General features: G+C 56.7%; 2 protein-coding genes across 2 annotated transcripts; both read left to right on the top strand.

The window, feature by feature from the left end:
* VOLCADRAFT_104492 (uncharacterized protein) lies at positions 1-10,524 on the top strand (the record flags this gene model as incomplete). The annotated part of the gene is made up of 9 exons (XM_002949902.1): positions 1-252; positions 360-389; positions 606-1,076; positions 2,224-2,376; positions 4,162-6,906; positions 7,250-7,419; positions 7,711-9,049; positions 9,196-9,292; positions 9,594-10,524. The coding sequence occupies 9 exons, from the start codon at positions 1-3 to the stop codon at positions 9,929-9,931; spliced, it is 5,595 nt and encodes a 1,864-aa protein (XP_002949948.1). The 3' UTR covers positions 9,932-10,524.
* Positions 10,525-15,371: 4,847 nt separating this feature from the next.
* Positions 15,372-20,565, top strand: VOLCADRAFT_90285 (uncharacterized protein; the record flags this gene model as incomplete). Its single annotated transcript, XM_002949901.1, has 5 exons — positions 15,372-15,413; positions 15,451-15,666; positions 15,967-16,077; positions 16,924-19,391; positions 20,208-20,565. 5 exons carry the CDS (start codon positions 15,372-15,374, stop codon positions 20,563-20,565), a joined length of 3,195 nt encoding a protein of 1,064 aa, XP_002949947.1.
* Between the last annotated feature and the right edge of the window lie 3,824 nt (positions 20,566-24,389).

The raw sequence follows: 24,389 nt of genomic DNA, 5'->3' as shown, positions 1-24,389 counted from the left end.
ATGTGTGCCGGACGGGCCGGCATACTGGCGCTCGTGCTGCTAATAGCAGCATCGCCATCAGCTGAGGCCTCTATTAGGACGATAAAAGCTGCTTTGAAGCCTAAGAGTTCAACACAAGAAGCAACGGCAACTATCACCTCGAGTCCCGTCTTCAAAACAGGCACTAATGGGTGCCCTATCAATTCGTATGACTACTGCAACTATACTAGCGGCGGAAAGACAACAAGATGTCCCAGTTGCGCCGCTTGCAAGGTGCGTTAGGGATATGGGTGCTTAGATTAACTTCCGGCAGCCTATTGCCTACCAGCGCTAACCTCTGCTTGCGCGCCGCTTTGCGACCCTTTTCCTCCCGCGAACAGACCATTGATGGCTTTGGCGAAAACGTGCAAGTAAGTCTACTTTGCATGGGCGTGAGATTGAGCTCATGCTTTCTTTATTTCTCCCAGAGGACGTTCGTTTTCGCACGCATTGCATTGCTTGACGTTTTCGGCCACATCCCCAACAAACACATGTCCCCTTCCTGCCTTAGAAGTGCATGCCACAAAAGTTGTTTCTTTTAAGCGCCGACATGATAACACCCCTCTTACTTGACATCCTTATCGCAGGCCTGCCGGCTGCCTTACAAGCTGAACGGCATCGTGCTGGACAGCGACATCTGCCCCAACAGCATTTTGTCAACGCCCGTCTACGCGAATAGCGACTCGTCTTCGGAACGCGCCATCGGCACCCTCATTACGTACCGCACCGCCGCTGGATGGCTGGTTTCTACTGTACGACTGGATTGCCCCTGGTTGATGTGGTTTTCGTACAACGGCAAGATGCCCTCAACGTCTGTGGCTCCGGTGCAAACGGTCCTAAGCAGCAGCAGCGCCATGACCCGCAGGCGGCGCCTTACGGCCAACACTGACACCACCACCACGATTTGCCCTTCACTTACGACTGACGGTAGTATCTTGTACGGCAACGGCAACGGGCAATACCAGAACGGCCGGCCGGACACACGCAGCACGCTGAGCTTGACTTACACGGGCTCCAAGGGCACCGTTGTGGAGCAGATTCCGATGTACAGATATCAGGTACGGCGACGCTGAGTGCGTACGGCATTAACGTTCATGGGAACTTGCACATGGTTAGGGTTGGGCATGACATTAGAATTTTTCCGTTCTAATCTAATTTCTAATTAGATTCTAATTAGAAATTAGGATCTAATATTAGAAGACGCTCGACAACTTTTCAGGGAGGGGTCCGTTGAACCTGAAATTTTGTATAGGCCATCACAGATGTAAACGCACGCATTTCCAATTAAATTTACTCCGGTCGGGTGCCTGGGGAGGGTACCTACCAGCCAAACCCACGCCAGACTTGCTACGGAAACAACCAAGAACGCCGCCAAACCTGTCCTTTTAAGTCCCTACTTGCACAGAATCACCACATAACTGCCGGGGGAGTGTTTGCTCGCTAAGGGGAATGCAAAAACACAGAGAGGAAGGGCTAATCTGGTGCCTGCTAGCCAAACCCACGCCAGACCGCTGTGGAAACAACCAAGAACGCCGCCAAACGTGTTTGATGCAGCCCTCTCATGCCTCTTGAGGTGTAAAGGCGCAGTCGCGGTTGGGTTTTTGGCGCCAAGCAGGGCGCCGCAGGTGAGGCACTTCAGCTTAACGACGCCGTCGAGCAGCAGAACGTTGAAAGAAGTCCAATAAGCTGCAAGACCCTTCTTCTTTGCGGAGATCAGAGCTTCTGCATACGCTTTTGCATCAAGTTCCTTGTTGCCATACTTGTACATTGGCCCTGATGCTTCCGCCTTCCGATGAGGAAGGGGTGGCTTTGATGGCCCCGCACCTCTATCTGACATTTTCGTGTAAAATGCACGCAGTGAACCGCTGATGCGCCTTAAAGCTACGGCTTTCCGGCCGTTCTAATGTCCGTACGACATTAGGATGTTCTAATACGTTCTAAACGGGGTCTTCTAAAATTCTAATTAGTTTCTAATTATATTTATTCTAATATTAGTTCTAATGTTCTAATGCCGGCACAACCCTACACATGGTCATCTTGGCGTTGAATCTCACGGTACTACACGCCGCACCCCGCACCGCATCATAAGAGCGGAACCAATACTGAACCAATACTGGGCGTTTGAGATAATTTATCGGATACCGTCCTTGGCTTTGTTCCACGTCCTAGCGCAGTTACCCACGACTTCCCCGCACTTATTCGCAGAACAATGGCGACGGCTCCAACAACAATGAGGATAATGGCGGAGACGGTTGGTACAGTTGCTACACGTTCATGCACCAGATGAAGAACATTGCAACAACCTGCGAGAAGGTCAAGAACTCGCTCCTCTCACTGACACTGCCGCTGGTATTCAAGGTCGTGTCAGATGGCACCAGCTGCTCGGTGGCAAGCGTTGATACCACAGCCAAGACCAGTCCGGACACTCCGATTAGCTGCTTGGATACGATGGATAATACGTGCAATACAATTACACCGTCGCCCTCACCGTCGCCGTCGCCCTCACCATCGCCGTCGCCATCACCGTCGCCGTCGCCGTCGCCATCACCGTCGCCGTCGCCGTCGCCCTCACCGTCACCGTCGCCGTCCCCCTCACGTTCGCCGTCGCCATCACCCTCACCGTCGCCCTCACCTTCGCCGTCTCCATCGCCGACACCATCACCAACCCCGTCGCCGTCGCCGTCGCCCTCACCGTCGCCGTCGCCGTCGCCCTCACCGTCGCCGTCGCCCTCGCCCTCACCATCGCCGTCGCCATCACCGTCGCCGTCGCCGTCGCCATCACCGTCGCCGTCGCCGTCGCCCTCACCGTCACCGTCGCCGTCCCCCTCACGTTCGCCGTCGCCATCACCCTCACCGTCGCCCTCACCTTCGCCGTCTCCATCGCCGACACCATCACCAAACCCGTCGCCGTCGCCGTCGCCCTCACCGTCGCCGTCGCCGTCGCCCACTCCGTCGCCGTCGCCCACTCCGTCGCCGTCGCCCACTCCGTCGCCGTCGCCCACTCCGTCGCCGTCGCCCACTCCGTCGCCGTCGCCCACTCCGTCGCCGTCGCCCACTCCGTCGCCGTCGCCCACTCCGTCGCCGTCGCCCACTCCGTCGCCGTCGCCCTCTCCGTCGCCGTCGCCCTCTCCGTCGCCGTCGCCCTCTCCGTCGCCGTCGCCCTCTCCGTCGCCGTCGCCCTCTCCGTCGCCGTCGCCCACTCCGTCGCCGTCGCCCACTCCGTCGCCGTCGCCCACTCCGTCGCCGTCGCCCACTCCGTCGCCGTCGCCCACTCCGTCGCCGTCGCCCACTCCGTCGCCGTCGCCCACTCCGTCGCCGTCGCCCACTCCGTCGCCGTCCTTATCGCCGACACCATCGCCGACTCCATCACCTTCCCCGTCGCCATCACCTTCCCCGTCGCCATCACCTTCCCCGTCGCCATCACCTTCCCCGTCGCCATCACCTTCGCCGTCGCCGTCGCCGCTGCCACCACCTTCCCCGTCGCCGTCACCTTCCCCGTCGCCATCCCCGTCGCCATCCCCTTCGCCCTTGCCGTCACCGTCGCCGTCACCTTCACCGTCGCCATCGCCGACACCATCACCAAACCCGTCGCCGTCGCCATCTCCATCGCCATCTCCATCGCCGTCTCCATCGCCGTCTCCATCACCGACACCATCGCCGACTCCATCACCGACCCCGCCGCCGCAACCCTCGCCGTCGCCGTCGCCGTCACCGTCACCTTCCCCGTCACCTTCCCCGTCGCCGTCGCCGTCGCCGTCACCTTCCCCGTCGCCATCGCCGTCCCCGTCGCCGTCGCCATCACCTTCCCCATCGCCGTCGCCGTCGCCATCACCTTCCCCATCGCCGTCGCCGTCGCCATCACCTTCCCCATCGCCGTCGCCGTCGCCATCACCTTCCCCATCGCCGTCGCCGTCGCCATCACCTTCCCCATCGCCGTCGCCGTCGCCATCACCTTCCCCATCGCCGTCGCCGTCGCCATCACCTTCCCCATCGCCGTCGCCGTCGCCATCACCTTCCCCATCGCCGTCGCCGTCGCCATCACCTTCCCCATCGCCGTCGCCGTCGCCATCACCTTCCCCATCGCCGTCGCCGTCGCCGTCCCCATCGCCGTCACTTTCTCCATCGCCATCGCCGTCGGCTGAGCCTTCGCTCACGCCGTCACCGTCGCCATCGGTTGAGCCGACGCCCGCACCCTCACCCGATCCGCTGCCCATCCCCGCTTCCCCGTCTATGCCCCCGCTGAACCCATACCCCCGGACGAACGTCACGGATGCGGACGGCAAGGGCAGATGCTACCCGCAGTACGACTTGGACGGCAATGTCATCAACGTTATGTGCATCTACATTGAAATCCCGCCCGACAGCGCCGTACAGATCGGCCCCAATGGCGAGCTCATTACCAGCAGCGGCGTCAACAACACGGAGCAGATTGCCAAGGAAGAGCACAAGGACGGAAGCCTCAAGGAGCCTCCTCAGTCCCCGGACCCGAGTCCCGTGCCCTCGCCCAGCCCCTCTCCATTGCAGCCGCCTAGCCCCAGTTTGGCGCCCAGCCTTGCCCCGTCCCCATCGGTCCCTCCTACGATGCCCCCCATCTTGTCGCCCCTGGACAAGCGAGCGAAGGACCGGCCGGTTATCGTGTTTGATACGGGCGAGGACGACCCTATACGGAACTTCGAGAACCCGCCGGTTGTGCCCGACACGATTGGTTCGTCCTTCGGAGTTGACTCGCCCGCTTTGGAAGGCCCAGGCACGTACACGCACAACACCTCTACGGGCTCCAGTACTGCACTGGGATCTGAGGGCGGCCTCATAGAGGGCGGTACCGCCAAGGATTTGCCTATTGAGCTGGTAGCTGGTAAGGACAACGGCGGTATAGGCTTCATCGAGCCACCAATCGAGCCTGCTGCGTCATCACCATCGCCATCGCCGTCGGCTGCGCCTTCGCCCACGCCTTCGCCATCACCGTCGGCTGAGCCTTCCCCGCCTTCGCCATCACCGTCGGCTGAGCCTTCACCCACACCATCGCCATCACCGTCGGCTGAGCCTTCACCCACACCATCGCCATCACCGTCGGCTGAGCCTTCACCCACGCCTTCGCCATCACCGTCGGCTGAGCCTTCGCCCACGCCATCGCCATCACCGTCGGCTGAGCCTTCGCCCACGCCTTCGCCATCACCGTCGGCTGAGCCTTCCCCCACACCATCGCCATCACCGTCGGCTGAGCCTTCGCCCACACCATCGCCATCGCCGTCGGCTGAGCCTTCACCCACGCCTTCGCCATCACCGTCGGCTGAGCCTTCGCCCACACCTTCGCCATCACCGTCGGCTGAGCCTTCGCCCACGCCTTCGCCATCACCGTCGGCTGAGCCTTCACCCACGCCTTCGCCATCACCGTCGGCTGAGCCTTCGCCCACACCATCGCCATCACCGTCGGCTGAGCCTTCGCCCACGCCTTCGCCATCACCGTCGGCTGAGCCTTCGCCCACGCCTTCGCCATCACCGTCGGCTGAGCCTTCACCCACGCCTTCGCCATCACCGTCGGCTGAGCCTTCGCCCACGCCATCGCCATCGCCGTCGGCTGAGCCTTCACCCACGCCTTCGCCATCACCGTCGGCTGAGCCTTCGCCCACGCCATCGCCATCGCCGTCGGCTGAGCCTTCCCCCACACCATCGCCATCACCGTCGGCTGAGCCTTCACCCACACCATCGCCATCACCGTCGGCTGAGCCTTCACCCACACCATCGCCATCACCGTCGGCTGAGCCTTCACCCACACCATCGCCATCACCGTCGGCTGAGCCCTCGCCATCTCCTTCACCCTCGCCATCTCCTTCGCCCTCGCCATCTGCTTCGCCCTCGCCATCTCCTTCGCCCTCGCCATCTCCTTCGCCCTCGCCATCTCCTTCGCCCTCGCCATCTCCTTCACCCTCGCCATCTCCTTCGCCCTCGCCATCTCCTTCGCCCTCGCCATCTCCTTCACCCTCGCCATCTCCTTCGCCTTCGCCATCTCCTTCGCCCTCGCCATCTCCTTCGCCTTCGCCATCTCCTTCGCCTTCGCCATCTCCTTCGCCCTCGCCCTCGCCTTCGCCTTCGCCATCTCCTTCACCCTCGCCATCTCCTTCACCCTCGCCATCTCCTTCGCCTTCGCCATCTCCTTCGCCCTCGCCCTCGCCCTCGCCGTCGCCCTCGCCCTCGCCTTCGCCATCTCCTTCGCCTTCGCCCTCGCCCTCGCCTTCGCCTACTCCGAGTCTCTGCACCTGCCCTCCTCTTGCCAACTCCGCCGACCGGTGCACCGGTACCAATGCTGGCCGTGTCCCACTTCAGTGGTTTTCGCGCCGCACCAATGCCCCAGTCGCGACGCAGTGCATCGACCCTCCCACGGTCGACTCGCATACTGGCGCGCTAGTCCTGGCCATTTGTTTCCGCCGTGCCTGCGTCGGCGCCGTGGACAGCGACGACATCGACCTCACGGTCGCCAACGTCAGCCTACCTGCGCCCTTCCAGCAGTCCTCTGTCGGTGTGGCCTTGACGCTCCTGCGGCCGTCTTGCGCTGTGGAAGCCTGGGCGGAAGGCTATCCGGTGCTCGCGGACAAGTACAACTCCCTGTTGTTCAACGAGGCAGATACCGTCACGACTCCTGGCGGCGGCTTGGCCGCTTTTACGGCTCATTTGATGGCGACGCCGTACTGTGACGACCGCAGCGCCGTGTTTATGCTCAATGTTATGCCGTTGCAGCTTACAGATACGGTATACAATATGTGTCCCAAGCACGCTATTCCGGACAAGAGCAATGGCAATGCGGATTGCCCTGCTGGCAAGGTGATGGTGTATCTGGACATTACAGACAGCAACTGGAGGAAGGATATGAGCTTCTCGACGGTCAAGCAGGTAGGAGAAGGCTGGCGCTTGTTGGGACTTAGGGTTGGTTGAGGAATTTCTGCGTGCATTGCACTGACCGTGTCTCGGCCAGAGAGCCCCGAGGGGTGTCCTAGGTGCGTTTTCAGAATTCTTGAAGGGTTAGAGAACTAGGTAGGGGACAGGGGGCTTGTTGTGATTGAAACTAGTCTTCCCGCAGCCGTGCTTTGTTTTTACAGCCTTACGTGTCTCTTTTCATTTGTCTCAACGCTTATGTTCGACTGACCTGTCGTCGTTTGTGTTGTGCGTTTTGTTTGTTTAATGACGGGATTTAACCCCTGGGATCCGTTGTCCCTGCCGTGTGCGGTTTCTGCAGTGCGTAGACCCGGCCAACTACGACATGTTTGGCGGCGAGATGGCCATTAGTTACTGCTGGTCGTTCGGCCAGATGCCCGATCCCTTCGCAATCCGGCCGTTCCGGATCCGCATGCCGAATGTGACGTACTACAATATCCAGCGCATGCCCGGAGGCAGCTGGGAAACAAAGTAAGGCTGAGCAGGAGGGCTGGTAGGGGGGTAAGGAAGGGATGAACTTGGAATGAGAATCTGGTAAGTGGAGGCAGCAAAAGCCTAGAGGCAGGGGCAACGAAGCCTTCAGGAGGTTTTGGGGAATGTTGCGGTTCCAGTTTTGCGGTGCGCGTCCGGGTAAATTTGGCGCGTTTCCTCTCCTCGGCCCCTTTCGGGCCCTTCTAATCCTTGCAGCCGTCCCCACGTAGTATATCCCCTTTCCCTAACCCTCCTCTTCTTCCTCGCCGCCCCCACCCGGCGCACTCGTAGGGTCAACCAGCCTATCAACCGTGGCGTTACCGTTACACTCACTGTGAACCCTGTCAGTGGAAAGCCGATTGAGATTTCCGAGTCGGGAACCTACACCTTGCCCTCGACTGGCATATATTCCGTGGATTTGGAAATTTTGGTGCCGGTGGCCTTGGACGACCAATCGGTTTCTGTACAGATGTTTGGGCCCCCCAATCCGCCGCCGCCAAGCGAGCTGTGTCCCTGCCCGAAGCCCCTGCCTGCTGGCGGCGTGTGTCCCGGCACCACGGTCCTGATGACAGCCTCTCTGGTCGCGGATCCCAATGTCACGCAGAGCGGTTGTGTGCCATCACCCTATTGGGATGGCGCCAAGGGTGAGCTCATGTTTTCGCACTGCTGGCGGTACCTTTGCCTGGATTCTAGGTTCCAGAAGCAGGATTACTTCTTGGACTTAGAGTTTACGGAGAAGTACAACGTGGCAGATGTCCCTGCCGGTCAACATCGTCTGGACTGGTTCAAGCCCAAGGTCGTGGATATGTTTTTGAAATTTAAATACAACGACCAAGTTAACCCAGATGATTATGCGCAGTACTCCTCGCGCAACGGTCAGTCACAGATCATTACTATTCCGCCAGGCGGTATTCGTCAGATGGGTGTACGGTTTAAGATTCCGTACATTATGATTTACGACACAAACTCGGGATCAGTGAACCTCAACACGGACGTGAGTCGCTTGCTGCCGCCTCCGCCGCCTCCGCTGGCCATTACAAACTACTCGTACACTGTCAACCGAACTGGCACCGTGCTAAAGTCGCAAATCTTTGTGAGCGACCTGGTCAACGTCAGTCACCTGGACCTCAGCTCCATGACTAACTTCAGTTCGGACATTCAAGGCAATCTGGAGTCCTACATTATGACTTCTGACGTCACCTTCCCGGACTATGGCCTCGTCAAGAGTTGCACGCCCTCGGACATCCAGACGGTCCTAAACTTGGTGGCTGCCAAGTACGGCGTCAGCGCCGATTCTCTTTCGGCTTCGTGCCAGTACAATTACGTAAAGCCGGGATCCACGACATCGGCAAGCGCGCGCCGTCGCGGCCTGCTGCAATCGACCGCCGACACGAATGGCACCAAGGTTTGCAAACCGCGTATCTCTTTGACAATAACGCTACCGCTGAATGCGCCACTAAACGGTGACCTGACGGGGGCTCTGGCTGCTGCCACTACTGCGGCGAATGCGGTGTACACTGCCGTGGGCGACTCGGCATGCTACGTGCCCACTGGCGCGGAGAGCACCATTGGCACCGTGGTATCGTTTACGACGAACAACGCCAAGGCCACGTGCGAGTACTTGCTGCAGGTACGTGTGGTCACGGGCGTTGGGGACCTCTACTCAATTTTCAAGAGCGCCTTGGGACAATGTAGCAGCTGGTGATTGCATACATGTACGTGTGTATGTGTGTAAGTATTTTTTGCCGCTGCTGCTGCTGCTGTTGTTGTCCACAGGCTTTTGCTAGCAGCAACAACCTGACTTCGGACATCGTGCGCACATTCCGATGCGAAGACTACGATCCAAAGAAGCCGTACGCAATTGGACTAATCAGTAAGTAGATTACCTTGTAGACTCGAGCCGGAAATGTATGTGAAATGAACACGTTGACTTTGCAACAGCAAGACGCGGCGAAGCCCCTTGAGGATGAGAGATGTCTATGAAAGCGACAACAATTTTGGAATGCCTGGGGTTTCGTCCTCAGCCCAAACCGCGAATCTATTATGCCTCACTCAACCGTTTGGCAGTGTCTCCCTGTCCCGAGCTCAAGACCGAATCCAACGCACCCCATGCCGTCACCCTTGCGTTTCCTTACATGACTCCCTCCCGTCCCGTGCGTGCCATATGTGCGCAGTACTCTGGTCGGTGATCGGCAGCGTCGGCATCATCATTCTCGTTCTCGGTACCGTCATTATTGTGACGTGGCGGCGACGCAAGACCCGGAACCTGTTGCTCATTGACGCGCACGGCTCGGATGTGTTTAGGCGGCCTCGCTCGCCGACCAACAAGGTTGTGCCTGACGATGCGTACTACAAGCAATATGCTTTGGGCGAGGGTATGGACCGACCCAATACGCCAACACGGCGCATCTTTCCGCTTTCCGGTTCGCGGCCTTCCTCTGGTGGCGCCGTGCCGATGGTGGGTGTGGCGAACCGACCACGGATCTCAGCCTGGCGCGACTTAGAGGCGTAGTAATGGTGGTTGAGGCACTGTAGAAGAGTTGCTTGGTTGTCTAATAGAGCACACAGTTGGAGATGTTTGAGATTTCAGATGCGCGCTGCGGGGTTGTCCGTTTTACGTTTTGTTCGTTGTTTCTGTTTTGAGTGACGCCGATGATTATTCTCCCTTTATCTTCCTGATTGGCAAGATGGAGAGCGCTTGGTAAGTGAATACCTTTGGTTCGCGTGGATATCAGCCCAGCCAGGTGTTGCAGCAACATCCGTTGGCCACCGTTGGCAGCAGCAGTAACAGGGGGTGAGTGGAGCCGTAGCAGGAGCGGTACCGCGATTCGATAGTACCTAGCAACCAGCACATGTTTTTGGTGTATTCGTGGTCTCGTCCCATTGGCGTACAGTTTGGCGATTTGGATGAGCGGGTATTATTTCCAGTCTTGGCAACTAAATTGCCAAATTTACAGCAGGAGCCCCTGTAGCAGGCAACAATTTCCTGCGAATAAAATAATAATGCCCTAATTGTTCATATTTTCGTAACATTTTTTTAAAAAGATATATTGCATCGTCGCGCTGCCTGCCAGCTAATGGAGATGGCTTCAAGTAACATGTTTGTGATTCGACTTATAAATTGGCAGATCGCGACAGTAATTTACGCGGCTAGGAGTTTGTCCTGTCTGTTGTGTGTGATTGCTGGTTGTGTGTACGACAACACGAGTCTACACGGGAACGGAACACCAATAAGCTAACCCGCCGTGGGGCCGCGGATGCGGACTTCACATCAAACGTGACGACGTGATAGTATCAAGATGATTTTATTTCATTTTCCCTTTTAACATTGTGAATAGATTTTTCGTGCTTGCTTTTTGTGATGACGTTATCCACCCACATTATTTTTATGTGGCCTTCTGCGATTACATTTCGTGTGGCGTTGCGCTTGAGTGACCTTGTTATTATTGTTATTATTATCCCTTTGTCGTCCGTGTATTTATGTGTGCATGTGCGTGCGTGAGCGAGGTGTGCGCGTGTGGTATGTTGCCTGCTGCGCCATTTCCTTGCGTTACACGAGCACACGAGTCCAATATGTTCCGAGTACAGCCCCCGACTCAGCACACGATGGTTAGGGCTGGGAGGTTGACTTGGTGGGCTGGGTAGGATTTAGGGGCGAAGCGCGAGTGGTCAGTGCACGCCGCCAGTGTTTCGCGGCGCTGCCTCGGGTTTTGCTGTCTGTTGTTTGTTGTTTTACTGTTAGGGTTTGCAAAGAGACATTATGGACGGGCCACGGACGGTCTGCTGGAGCGATCCGACGGAGGATAGAGAAATGGAACGCCACGAGGCGGGGATTTAAGAACGCCTCGTGATGGTGGTTTGGAGTCTCCGTTGGCCGCACTGGGGTGAGCGCCAGAGAAGTATTCGTGTTTGTAGGAAGGTGGGTTATCGCCGTGGGCAGGGGAACGCAGACATTGGACACGCTGCGACGCGAGAGTACCTCACGAGCCCTGTGAGATACTGACGGCGATTGTGCGGTGCACCGCAGCAAAGAGCAGTACAAAGTGTTCCTGGTCTTTTTCTTTGCGCCGAAAAGTTTGGATGGAAATGAGTTTCTGGGCGTTCGTTAGGACTTGACACGTTGCGTGTATGATTATTTGGTATAGAATACGTACGTATGTACGTATGTAAGTACTTATGGCTGCCAGGGTTGCGGTGCTCTTGTGTGGGGCAAAATCCGCAGGCGCCGCAAGAATGTTGGCACTCACATCAAAACAGTAGCATGTTGTTACTCTGTCGGGACTAATTCCGGACTAAAGCCCGTGGAGATCGTTTTAAGTGTCGAGCGTGAACCTGAAAGAGTGATTCAGCAGGGAACGGGGTTTCCCTTGCCGCGGGCTAACAATGTTTTCTCCTGACCCGTGCTGAACAAGCACGTTATCGCTCCTCGCCACGCGGTGATGTACGTAGGAGTGGCGGCCCGTTAGGGGCCTCGCCCCGCCGTAATGGTGCTGCTGTATGTGTTGCGGTATATGTGGGGAGGTGTGTGCATGCCATCCGGCAGCGGGGCCCCATGCCGCCGGGTTGCGGACCTTGTGTGTGCATACCTCACTTTGCGTGAACTGAACCTATCTTGCTTCTTGCCGTACACTCGTCGTGTACATATGCATGGAAAGATGGCGGATGACGGCGGTAGCTCATTACTGCGGATGTGGCAGATGGTTTCTTTCCTCCTGTTTTTCCATCTCTCAGCACATGTAAACTGGACCGATGTGGTGGTTGTGCGATGCTGGGTGTACATATCGTCTCCATCGCCTTCCTTTCCCTCCATCGCTTTGTCGCATGGTACTTTGGCGTTGTAAATGTACCGTGATTAGAACCAGTACGTGATAGTCATACACACATCGTCTGAGGGCCAGTGAGAGGCCTAAGTCAGCCCAGGTATAACAGTGGTGTCGACGTTGACGATGATGATGGTGACGGTGCCGAGTAATATTGTCCTTACCTGATGGTGGATTGTCCTTACCTGATGGTGGAGAACTATGAGCTGCATGTACCCCGACAAGCCTACAGCCATGTAGGCAAAACGTTGAGCAATTTGAAGTTGCGGTGTTGATGCATAGATATGGCATCTTGCTATGGCGCCGCTCCATCGGCTCATCGATGTGCATGCTGCCTGTGTTCATGGGGCGCAGCTGGTCCCCGTAATTTGTTTACTCAATCCTCCTGGAACCGCACTCCTTTCCCTTTGGAGGCCTGTAACGGTACTGTTGCGATGACTGTTGCCGCTCCTGCTGCTACGGCGGCGGGGCAATATGGCCGCCTTCATCAACCTTTGGACTTTGGATGTGCAACGAGCGACACCGCACCATCGGCAGTGCATTTTTTCTCGGCGTAGATCCTGAACAGGCCTTTCGCGTCTCCCCCACGAGGGGAGTGCAACAATGGAATGGATTGGAGTAGAATGCTGTAGAAGTCCGTGGCTTGCGGACTGGGAAACCCCCGACCCCAGTCCTCCCGAAGCTAGGAACCACGGATGGGTTCATTCAGGTCACGCGTACGCTGTGACAATGTGCATGAATGCACCAGTTTCTACTAATTGTTGGACGAAGAGAAAAATCTATAGATGTTTTCTAGATCCACATCAGTGTGTGCACATGTAACTTTATACATACATGCGTACATACTCTATGCAGGGGTGTTGCATGTGCCATACCTGGCTCAATCAAAAAGTGCGCATTTAAGCTGTAAGAGCCCCCAAGGAGCCCCCAAGGAGCTTTCTATCGGTTTCATATCGGTAAGCCCCGTTGCGACTAGTTGCGCGTCTACGCGTTGTGGAAGATGGGGCCATGATGCGGAAACCGCAAGAAAGCACTAAAAGGAGAGAGGTTATACCGGATACACCGGCCGACAAGATTGATAAGGCCGGCTATGCGGTCATCGGACTTTTTCAGGTACTATCCTGCGCGATTTGCTGCGCATAATCTAGTTGAGGACCGCAACTACAAGTATTGGTTTTCCCCAGATGATCCATGGAAACTTTAAGAGCCCGGCGACGGCCGCGGATTAAGAACCGAAAGCGCAGCAGGGTTCTTCACCCCGATTCGGGCCCGAACTTTTTTGAGATATTTCCATTTTGACCGAAAGGAAAATTAGTGCGCCCCGGAGCATTCCGAACGGATTTTGGGCCTTTTGGACCATTTTTTCGGGGGCCCCACCGAAGCATTTTGAAGGCATTTTCGGAATAAACCGAACGATATTTCAGCGTAAATTTGCATGTTTTCGGATACAGACAGGGCCTGGAAACCGGGCTTGCCGTATAAGGCCCGCTTGGTCACCAGTCAAACCCTAAGTATAAATGTCCATTGCGGCTGTTACGCACCTGTATCGCAGACATTTTCATACATCTAAGCATATGCATATGCCACATTTTCATACATCTAAGCATATGCATAGCTAAACATGCCCGAATCAGTTGATAATCAGCGCCCAACCAAGGTGCCCCGCATCTCCCTCGGGATTCGCGGCTTCTTTAAGGCATCTGATAAGTTTCTATCATACAAATAATATAATAGTGGCGCTATGAAAGTACCAGGGGAACTGATGTTGCTAGCACACTTTTGCCACTCGGCAAGCTCTACCCGCCTGTTTGCATTTGATGTCGCGATCTTGACGATTTGCAGAAAAAGTTTTCAGTTATGAAGTCTAAGATGGCCTTGCAGTTGGAGCTGGGCCGCACCTCCTGGGAGCGGGCCTGGGCTGGAATGCATCAGTGGGCCCACTTCTTTCCACACTTGATTAAGTTGGTGTATGTCGCTTGTGTCCTGCCCACTCAAACAGCGTGTGTCGAGCGTGGCTTTAGTGTCCACCGCATTATCAAGAACAGGCTGCGCAACCGGCTGTCTGTCCCATCCATTGATTCCCTTCTGCGTGTTGGATTACTCGGTCCAACCGTGGATATGAAATGCAAACCACTTGTGATTAAAGCTGCTGAGGAGTATGTTGCAAAGAACCCGGATGGGCTCCTGCACCGTATTGCCAAGGTGGGCGACTGTGTTCTGCCTGATGAGAGTGATGATGAGGGCAGTGTGGGCAGTGAAATTGCTGAGGCCTATTATCCTTCTCATAAAGAGGTGGTCGAGAGTGTGGCAAGTGATGAGGTGTACCCGTCTGAGGAGACGGACGATGACGATGTGGCAGGTGTGGTGGAGGCGATTGCTGCAGAGATTGATGAGGAGCGGCGCCTCCTTGGTTTTGCGTAAAATCCTTGCTGAAATATTTCTCCCAGGCCCTAAGCTCCAAAATAAAATCAAACATCTGTTAGTTCAGCCGCCCTAGCATATAACGATAGAATCTAGCTAATTTCCACCCCGAAGACTGCTTCAGACAGCTTCGGGGTACCCGAAAACACGGTCAGGCTGACAGGAAAAATTTCGGGGAGGGCACCGAAAGATTATTCAGAGGATTTCGGACACAGCCGAAATTTTGGGGTACCCTGGTGAAGAACCCTGAAGCGCAGGCTGCTCCAAAGCCGCGAAAACTGAGCTCCAAGCTCAAGACCAGGGTTAGAGGTTTACAGGCTGCAACACAAGGCTGCATAGGCGAGAAACATTTGGCCGTGCGGTGCTTTAGTCTGCCGTACATTTAACAGACTGTTATCGTGATGGCGCGCTACTGCGCGATGGCGGGTATATATGACCAGGTTGTATCAAAAGGCGTTTGCTGTAAGCATGTGGAAACTTATTAAACAGCGCTGATACCGGCTGCAGCACATAAATGCGTGAAAATGCCCTTTCTTTATTAGGTTCGAAGGATGCCACAGCCGGTGTCGCTTCTTCCGTCGTGGAAGGTGCTGAACGCGCTGTTTCTGACGCGCGATGAGTTTAGCATTTTGTCCGCTACTATCCAGCACCTTATAGTTTTGGATATACACGGGTGTACCATATCAGGAGCTTTTGTAATTGCTACAATTAATGGGTTTCCTGAACTTCAACGAGTTCGAGGTTTTGCTGTCGGTACGCGCGGGAAGACTTCACGCTGCAGCCGGCCCAGGCGTACACCATAATTCTTAAAGCACTGCTGCTACCGTTGGCACCCGGAACACTTCCAGACGCAGATCGCCTTAACGTGCTCCTGGACGAGGCAACGACATGCGCCGTCAGCGACCTCAGCGGGGACCGCCCAAAACCTTATGACTGGCCAGCGCTGGAGGCGACCGCGGCCGCGCGAATCCTTGCGGGTCGCTGGAATCACGTGACCCAGCACGAGGTGAACAGGAATTCGTTTACCTGCATTAATTTTACGCGTGGAAATATGGAGCACTCCATCTCCCTTTGTAAAGCAGAACCTCTCGCTGGCAGTCATGCCTCTGCCTTCTGTGTCCACCTCGCCGGAGCGGAGAACGACTTTTTCAACTCTTCTCAACGTTCCCCCCGCCCTCGCGCGCCGCCTCAAAAAGCCTTGCCCCGCCATCTACTCACTCCCGCGCATGCTCCTCCCTCTGATTTCCCCCCTCACATTTCCTAACCCCACCGCCATTTTCTCTGCGCGCTGCTTCGCATGACGCAGGTGGCTCGGCTGGCACTCAACCTGGCGGCCCTGTGGGAATGCAGCGAGATGCTCCGAGATCACGGCTTTCCGTTACCACCGCAACCGCCCTCTCAAGAGGCGAAAGAGAAAGTGGCAAAGCGTCAAACGCCATCAGCTAACACCGCACAGCAGCCGCCGCAGCAACAGCAGCAGCAGGATTTGCCACAGCAACAAAATCAGCCAAAGCCACAGCAGCCGCAGCCGCATCTGTGTCCACGAAGACTGGCAGTAGCCGCTGCCGCTGCTGCGGCAGCAGCAGCAGTAGCAGTAGCGCCATCATCAGTAATAGGCCGCAATCCTCAGAGTGTCTCTTCCGCCGCCCCTTCACACGCGCCGCAACTCATTGACCTCACGGACAGGACGAACACCAATACCACCAAACCCGACAATAACAACAACAGCAGCAGCAACAACAACAACAGCAACCCTGCTAATACAACGTTTGATAGACATGTTATGGGTAGGGTCTGTGGTAATGTTGTCGGGGGTGATGGGGACGGAAAAACTCCCCAACGGGTTGCGATGCTCAAGGACTGTCTCCACAAGATATTGCTGTTGAGAGTCTCTGAAGGGCTGAGTAATGTACGGCATTGGGTACGGCACTGGCAACCCTGGAGTGAGACCACGGCTCAGGGGCTCGCTGCATGTGGCGGGGGTGCTGACCGTACGGCTGCTGATGGCGATGCTGGTGGTGGTGATGAGCGCAGTTCAAAGAAGGAAGGCGGGATCCCGTCGCCGCCGTTCAGTGGGGAGGAGGTTTCCAGAGAGGTGGGGAAGACGCAGCTGCCGGATTCATCGGCGGCGCCGCCGCCGCCGACAGCACGGTCGATGTCTCCCCTTGCGGCTCCTCAGCTGCGTCACTTGGAGGGGAAACCTCCAGAACCTCCTCCTCCGTTGCCACCACTGCCGCCGCCGCTCCCGCCGCCGCTGCCTCAGCAGCCACCTAGTGCTAATGGCGGCAGCGGCTACTGGGACGATACGCCGGACGCAGTGCTGGGATGTGCTGTGCCGTCTGCGACTGGTACTGCTGCGACTGTTGACAGAGGTGCAGGCAGTAGCAGTGGGCCTGTCGTACACCAGGAGCCCAGTAGAGCAGTGGCAGAGGCGGACCGCAGCACGCAGCCACCGACGACGGCCCCAGCGGCAGTAGCAGTACTAGCGGCTGTAGCGCCAGGGGCGAGCACTGGGAGGGGTAACAGCAGCGGCGCCGCCGGTGGCGCCGTCGACAACGGCATCCTAGGTAGCGCACTACGAGGCGCAGGTGCTGGGGCGACATGCAGAAACGCTGACGGCGGCGACGTTTCGAAGCGCGACCGCGACTCGAAGCGCTCAGAGGAGCGTCGTACGACAGCTGCAGCGGAACTAGGAACTGAAGGGAGGCACCGGCAGTCACGGACCGGGCCACGGTCACGTTCTCCGCGCCGCCCCGATTCGGAGTCTTTGACTGAATCTTTGACCGAGCCGTGCCGTACAAGGACGGACCCCAGTGCCAAAGGCAAACAGGAAGGGCCAGGAACAGGGAAGGCCCGTGACCACCGTACGACCAGAACCACGGCCAATATCATGGAGGAGAAGAACAACAGGAGCAGTAGTCGTAAGGAAACGTGCACTTGTGTTCCCCCAGCACCTCCTGCGGCGGCGGTGGTGGGGACGGTGTCGGCGCCGCGACAACGGGGCGCCACCTCGGACCACCGTGACAGACGTGCCGTGGAATTGGACGCGCAGCGCCAGACGCGGCCGGACGAGCAGAACGAGCAGAAGAGGGGGCGGCAGGATGAGCGTCGTACGCAGGAGAAGGAGGAGAACGGGAAGGCCAGGTCGCCGTCGTCATCGTTGAAAAAAAAGAAAAACAAGGACGCGGCGGCAGTGGAGGAGGAGGAGGACAAGGAGGAGAAACGGCGGCAGGAGAAGAAGCAGCGGAAGGAGTCCGAAGCCGGCGGTGGCGGTGGTGGTGGTGGTGGTGGTGGAGGCAGAGTGCGCAGGGGCCCGCCGGAGACGGAGGCACGAGGACGAGAGGCAATGGATCGGCGTGGGCCGGGTACAGTGGCTGGGGGGAAGGGGAGGCCGGCGGCGACTGATGAAAAGACACGCGATGGCGGCGGCGGTGACGGAGGCAGCCGTGATCCGCCTTCCAGATCATTGAATCCAAATTCGGATGCAAATTTGTTCCTAGACAGCTATGGGCACAGGGGGCCGGAGCAAGGCGGTACAGGTCAACGCAGTAAAAAGGAACTTAGCAGGCACGACAGCAAGGCGGCAGGAGAGGCGTCGACAGGGCCGTTGCCGCCGCCGCTGACCCTGACGACGATGATGGCCTGTCCGCCGCTATCACCGACCTCGCCTTTGCCGGCGCCTCTAATGCCTTTGCCGCCGCAGCCGCAGCCGCCGGATCCCCGGCAGGCGCCACCGCTGCAGCGGCAGCCGGCGGAGGAGAGTGGACGGCAGCGGTGCCAGGTATTGCTGAGGGGAAAGGGGGATTCGTGCGCGCAAACCGCGGAGGGCGAGGCTCCGCCGTCATCGTCGCCGCCACCGCCGCCGCCGCCACTCTGCGGATCTCGCTGGACTTTGTCCCTTACGGCGGCACCAGCGAGTACCGCCGTGACGGAAGGTAAGCTGGCGCCGCCGCCAACACCCTCACAGCAGGGGGTGTCGTGTCTCTGTCCGCTGACGGCAGCTCAGCAGGCGTCCGCCGCCGCCACCGTCACAGCTGCCCCGAGTAACAGCAGCAGCGGCGGCGAAGAGCGACACGGCGCTGGCCGCGCGACCAAGCGTCCGCAGATGACTGAGAAGCACAGGTCCGCGAATGAAATAAATAATGACGACGGGGACGGCGATGCCGCCACCGCCGCCACCGGTGGTGGTGGCGACGGCGGCGGGACCGTGGCCGTGGCCGTCACCAGCTCAGACGCGCCAGCGAGCCGTGTTGGGCCGTCGGCGGCGGTGGCTACGGATACGGCACGGGTCGGCAGCGGCGGCAGCGGCAATGTTGGTGACCACGGCGCCGGGAGTAATGGGACCAAAGGTCGAGGGAAGGACAGTAGTAGTCGCCACCGTGCCACTGGCAGCGGCGGCGGCGGCGGCAGCAAACGCAGTCGCAGTCGCAGCTGTAGCCCGAGCCGGGGCCGGCGGCGGCAAGCGTCGGACGCGGCCGCGGCGAAGGCGGGTAAAGATGACGGCAGTGGAGCCAAGCGCAAATCTTTGCCTGATAAGCCTAGTCCCTCCAAAGGGCGGCATAAATCCAGGATCAGATCCAGATCCAGATCCAGGTCGCGAACGAGAACAAGATCCAAGTCGAAGCCTCGGGGCCATCAAGTCACCGATTACTTCAATGTTGGCCGCTGGTCGTTTCAAGTGCAAAAAGCCGTACAGCGAGAACCTCGCATTACCGTACATGATTTGCCAAGGTATGGCAACCCCAGTCTTGACCAGTATTGTTCTCGGTGGCGGCGGTTCTCTCTCCCCCGACGCTGTCTCTGTTTGAACACTTTGAGTACGGGAAGGAGCTACCTGCCCGTTTTTAAATATGTACGATAAAGAATACATGGTACAGTGTACTGCAGAAGACTAGATTCATAACAGGAGAATAAAATCCCCATCACCAGGAAAGTATATTATGAAATTATCAAACATATTCCGTCGGGGCCCGAAAAGTACTGAAGTCAATAAATTTATTGATAAATGTTGTTAAAAACTTTGTTGCTAAATTGTATTAATATTTATTAATGTACTGATAGATGTATATACAAATTTATTGGTAAAAACACCTTTTAGCGTGAAAAAACACCTATTGACAAGAGTGTTTTTGTTGTTAAAAGCACTTCATTGTAAAGGTGTTTTAAATCAACATTAAGAGACAGTTTGTTGTTTTCGACATGCCAGGATAATGTCAAAATTGGTGGAATGCTGCCTTTAGCAGGAACTTTAAACTCAGTAACAAGTTGGACATTGGCTCCTTCGGCATTGACTTTACTTTCAGGCGACTCCAGGCAAGTCATAAGTACCGGAAATATTTGTCGTCAGGAAGGACACTGAATAAACTATGATATAAGGAGAAGATGATATGGGAAATTACGGTATGCGCCTACACACCGAATGTCTCCGAACGATGGCAAGATAGGGTCTGATCCCGGCCAAATAAAAAATTAAATTATTATCCATCTGGCATGAATTAAAAGTAATTTGCGACTGGATTGACGCCCCATTTTTTGCCCAAGCAACAGGATGGGATTGGATGTTCCCGAAGACGTCATCGCCCAGTGGCGGGCTCCCGACTTTACGGCGTTTGTGGAGAGCTTCCCCTGGTTTTGGCGGGTCACACGTACGGGAGTGCTGGTACCCGGCTCATCCGTCGGACCGCCGCCGCCGCTGCCGGCGTACGTGGACCGGTTGTCGTACCCTCCCGATGCCTTGCGATCCGACGCGGATGCGGGACGCCTCTTTCGAGGCGGCCCTGGCCTGGGGTCTCTGCCGTCGTCGCCGCCGCCGCCGCTACCTTCTTCGCCGCCGCCGCTGCCGTCGTCGCCGCTGCGGCGGCTGCCGCACATGGACGATTCGCCTATGCGGAAAGGGCCTTACTAGTACGACGGGCATTTTCGATCACTTCCGACGTTGCTGTACGATACGGATCCCTTATCTGGCCTTTGAGACTATCGCTCGTCGCCGCCACAACCTTGGCCGCGACGGTGATGATCACAAGGCTGGTTGATTCTGCATAGGATTTGATGCCCTCGACCGACCCGCGGGACCCCCGGGAGGTCGGTGTGGTGTGGTATATTTCAATGATCTGAGCAGCGATGCGGGAAATGCCCATAGTAGCTATATGGTGTGGTGTGGTGGAGGAATTGGGTTTTGCCGTCAGCTATTGACGCCACCGCCATCGTTGCGGCTGTTGCTGCTGCTGCTGCTGCTGCTGCTGCTGCTGTGTTTTTGGCGGCAGTTTGGTGGTAATGTGGGTGAGGCCGTGGACGTGCACAGGCAGTGAGGAAGCTGCAGGCTGTGGCAGCGGGCGCCACATCGCGGTAGGGCGACGCGGTGTTGCAGGATGGTGCAAGGGGGGGGGGTTGCAGCGGTGGGTTCCTTTGTTTGACCAAATTGGCCCCCGGAGGATGGGGCCTCGCAGGGAGGGAGGATACGTTCATCTGCGTGTGTATGTGTGCGTGCGGGTGTGTATGTGTGAATCAGGGGGGTGTATCTTCGCCCGTGGCAGCTACCCTGCGAAACCCTGCCTTCCCCGGTATTTCGGGGCACCCTCATCCGGTCACCCTAGTCAACCTCTCAGTGGATCGCTCAGGCTCCGCACCCACCACCAGCATCCAACGGAATCTGCCGGGTCGACAGCGGCCCAACTCCATTCCTGGTCGGCTCGCAGGTTCACTTTATCCCAGGTCACCACCGTCCATCAACTAGTGGCGCAATGCCTCCCACCGTCGGAAGGACTTTTGACCCTAATGGGTATCGATCCCGGGATCTCCCGGGGGCAATGGTTGCGCCTGACCAGTAGTGCCAAACCCTAGTATATGTGTATGTGTTTAATGAAATGAGCTACGATAGGAAAGTGGCCCTGTATGTGCGTGCAATTATGTATGTATGTATGTGCGGGTGTATGTGTGTAAATTGCTCAAGGCACGTAGGATAGAGATCCGCCGGTGGCAATGCAAAGGGGCAGGGGGGGTAAGGGCACCGTTGCCCACCGGGGGAGGCAGGGGGCTGGGGGGGGGAGAGGGTCCCGGGGTGTGGCGCGTCCCCCCCTTTCCTCCCCTTCTTCCTCCCCCCCCCCATGTCGTGTATTTATGTTTTCTTTGCGCCGAGGGTTTACTGTCATGTGGTCTCATGGGCTTATTGCGTGGCTCTGCTTTCTGTACGGCACACGTACTGCGGATATGGTATGTCGTACGACCTCTGTGACGTAGGATCACGTAGGATCCGTTTGCGACGGAAATGTAAACGCAACTATTATCAACCACATTACGTGCGGGTAGATTGCCTCGGATGCCGTACGTACGAGGTGGATCCGGTGAATGGAGACCCTAAGCCTCTGAAGCTTCGAGGGGGCCGGTGGTGGCTGGGGATGCAGATTGTGCGTGGGGGGGCTGAGGGGGCCCCTGCCTGTGTATGCTGTGTTTGGACGGGCCGGGTAAATTATGCCGGTTGCACCCACCATCACATTTTCCGCGTCAAATTTGTTTGTGTTTTATTACTAAGATTTTGTCGCACGGAATTATTCGGCTTCACATAACACATGCATACATACATACATGCGTGCGCACATGTATGTATGTTGTTACAGGGTGGTTAACTTCGCCAGCGGCCCCCTTTCCCGGGGCAGTCCCTGCTCTCCCCTGCTAGAGGGGCACCCTAATCCGTCACCCCATCCGACTTCAGAATGTATTCGTTGGGTTCGGCAACTCACCACCAGCATCCAACCAAATCTAGCGGATCAACGGCGCATCAACTTAGTTCCTGGTCAGCTCGCAAGTTGATATTATCACGTCCGACATCGTCCATATGATGGGGGCCTACCTCCCATTTCAACACTCCTCAAAACACCCGAGGAGCCGACAGGCGGATTTAAATCCGGGTCGGCCGGGAGCAGAAGTCAGGCCTTAATCTCTGCCAGCCGCCTGCCTTGTATGTATGTATGGCGGCGGCGGCGGCTATGCTGTTTGGGGCCGTCTGCTCCGAAACCCATACCCATATCCGGCCTTGAGTTTAAAAGAGTCTGGAATACAAATCTGTCAGCCCTCATCCGTCAGCCTACTTTTGATGGCACACACGCAGATCCATGAAATGATAATGTTCCGTCGTCCCATCTGGGCGGCAAGTGGCGTTGTTTTACTCCTAAGAAAGTTTATTAACTTCTCTTAGGCTTGACCATCTTCATTACTTGCTGATCCTAAGCTGCCCCTAGATGTTAACGCAGATATGGTTAGAAGTGAACGGTTGCATGTATGGCTTGGGATGAATAGACTTGAGTGTCATTAAATTTATTTTGTATGGTGCAGACAATAAAAGGATTTAAAGCTCTTTTAAACCACTCTTGATTCCCAACACTCCGCAGTTCAGTTGGGAGGTAGATGACTGGGGTAAATTGTACGGCAATCATTGATGTGACTGTACTTTGTTATACAGATGGTCAAGCGATGGGGACATCACCGTTGGATTCGTTATGCACAAGCCGACCTTGTGCCTTTGATGGAGGAAACGGCGCCATACAAGGTATGATTTATGCAATTTCACGACGATGATTGCTTGGTTGCGATCTTGTCGAACCTAAACTGCTGCCATGCAATTTGCAATCTTGCAAAGTTACTGACAGATAGTAGCATAAACAAAAGGCTTTTACTTGAACCACACATACAGCTTAGCGGCATCTTTTAAGTCTGCCGGCCTGGGGCGACTAGCGTCAGTAGGGCTGAACTGGTAATTCGAACTGGTGACCTACCTTGCACAGCTCAGCTCGTATGGATGTATGGAGGAACATGCTGCACCGAGGCATTGCATGTTGATTAAGTGCTCGTCCTGTAGTGTAGTACGGCAAGTGCGGCGCGGGAGGAGCAGACCGGAATTGGCCAGAGGACAGTGACTGATACGGTAGTGCGTTACAAAGATTAGCTGGGAACAAAGCGCTGAATCCAGACAACGCTAGTTCGCCAGTCAACCGTGCAAGCAAGCGCAAGTCAGAACGTCGTCTGTTGGGGATTTTGAATTGTTTAAATAGTGATTTACTTTGTATTCGGGACCCAGCTCAATAGTAAAATAGATAAGGCGATTTGACGTTGCTGGCATATCGGTCGCCAGTAACAGCGAAGTGATGGCAGAGCGCGAGCAATCGCGCGGCGGAGGCCAAGAAGGCTTGGAGGACATCCTCCAACAGCGGGACGAAGGAGGACACCAGAATGGCGGAGCACCTAGTTACCCGGAGGGGGCCGATGCGGTGAGTAACAGACGCCAGCTATTGCTCCGCGCGGTCAGACTGTAGGCACAGCCAGCCGCCGCAAGTTCTGTTATATCAAAGGCATGGGAGAGACCGGACCCAGTTTTAAAATAGCGGGAAAGGGATGCGCCGCCGCTGTTGTTTGACCAGGCTGGATTAGAAGCTACGGGTCAGGCTTAGCTTATGAAGAACACGAATCTGTAGACCGCGAGTGGCCGACTCAGAGTATTAGTGCTCGTGAGGTTGGGTCCGTTTCCGGTGGATGGCGCCGCGGCAGAGGGGTAGTTGCTTTGAGATGGCGCAGCGGGGTCTGTTATCCCAACGGGTCCCTGTCCTGAAAGCAGCCAAAAGCCCGCAATAGCGCCTAGGCAGGGGCACGCCCACTGGGGGCCACGCCCGGGGAAAAGAGGCACCTAGTCGTCGGCTTCACACTTCGGCAGGAGCAAATGCCCAAAAGTAACCATAGCCT

The sequence above is a fragment of the Volvox carteri genome (assembly GCF_000143455.1).
Source record: "Volvox carteri f. nagariensis unplaced genomic scaffold VOLCAscaffold_16, whole genome shotgun sequence".
In the NCBI taxonomy this organism is placed as follows: Eukaryota; Viridiplantae; Chlorophyta; class Chlorophyceae; order Chlamydomonadales; family Volvocaceae; genus Volvox; species Volvox carteri.
The sequence above is the reverse complement of the archived record's forward strand: the minus strand, read 5'-3'. Positions and strand labels throughout refer to the sequence as shown.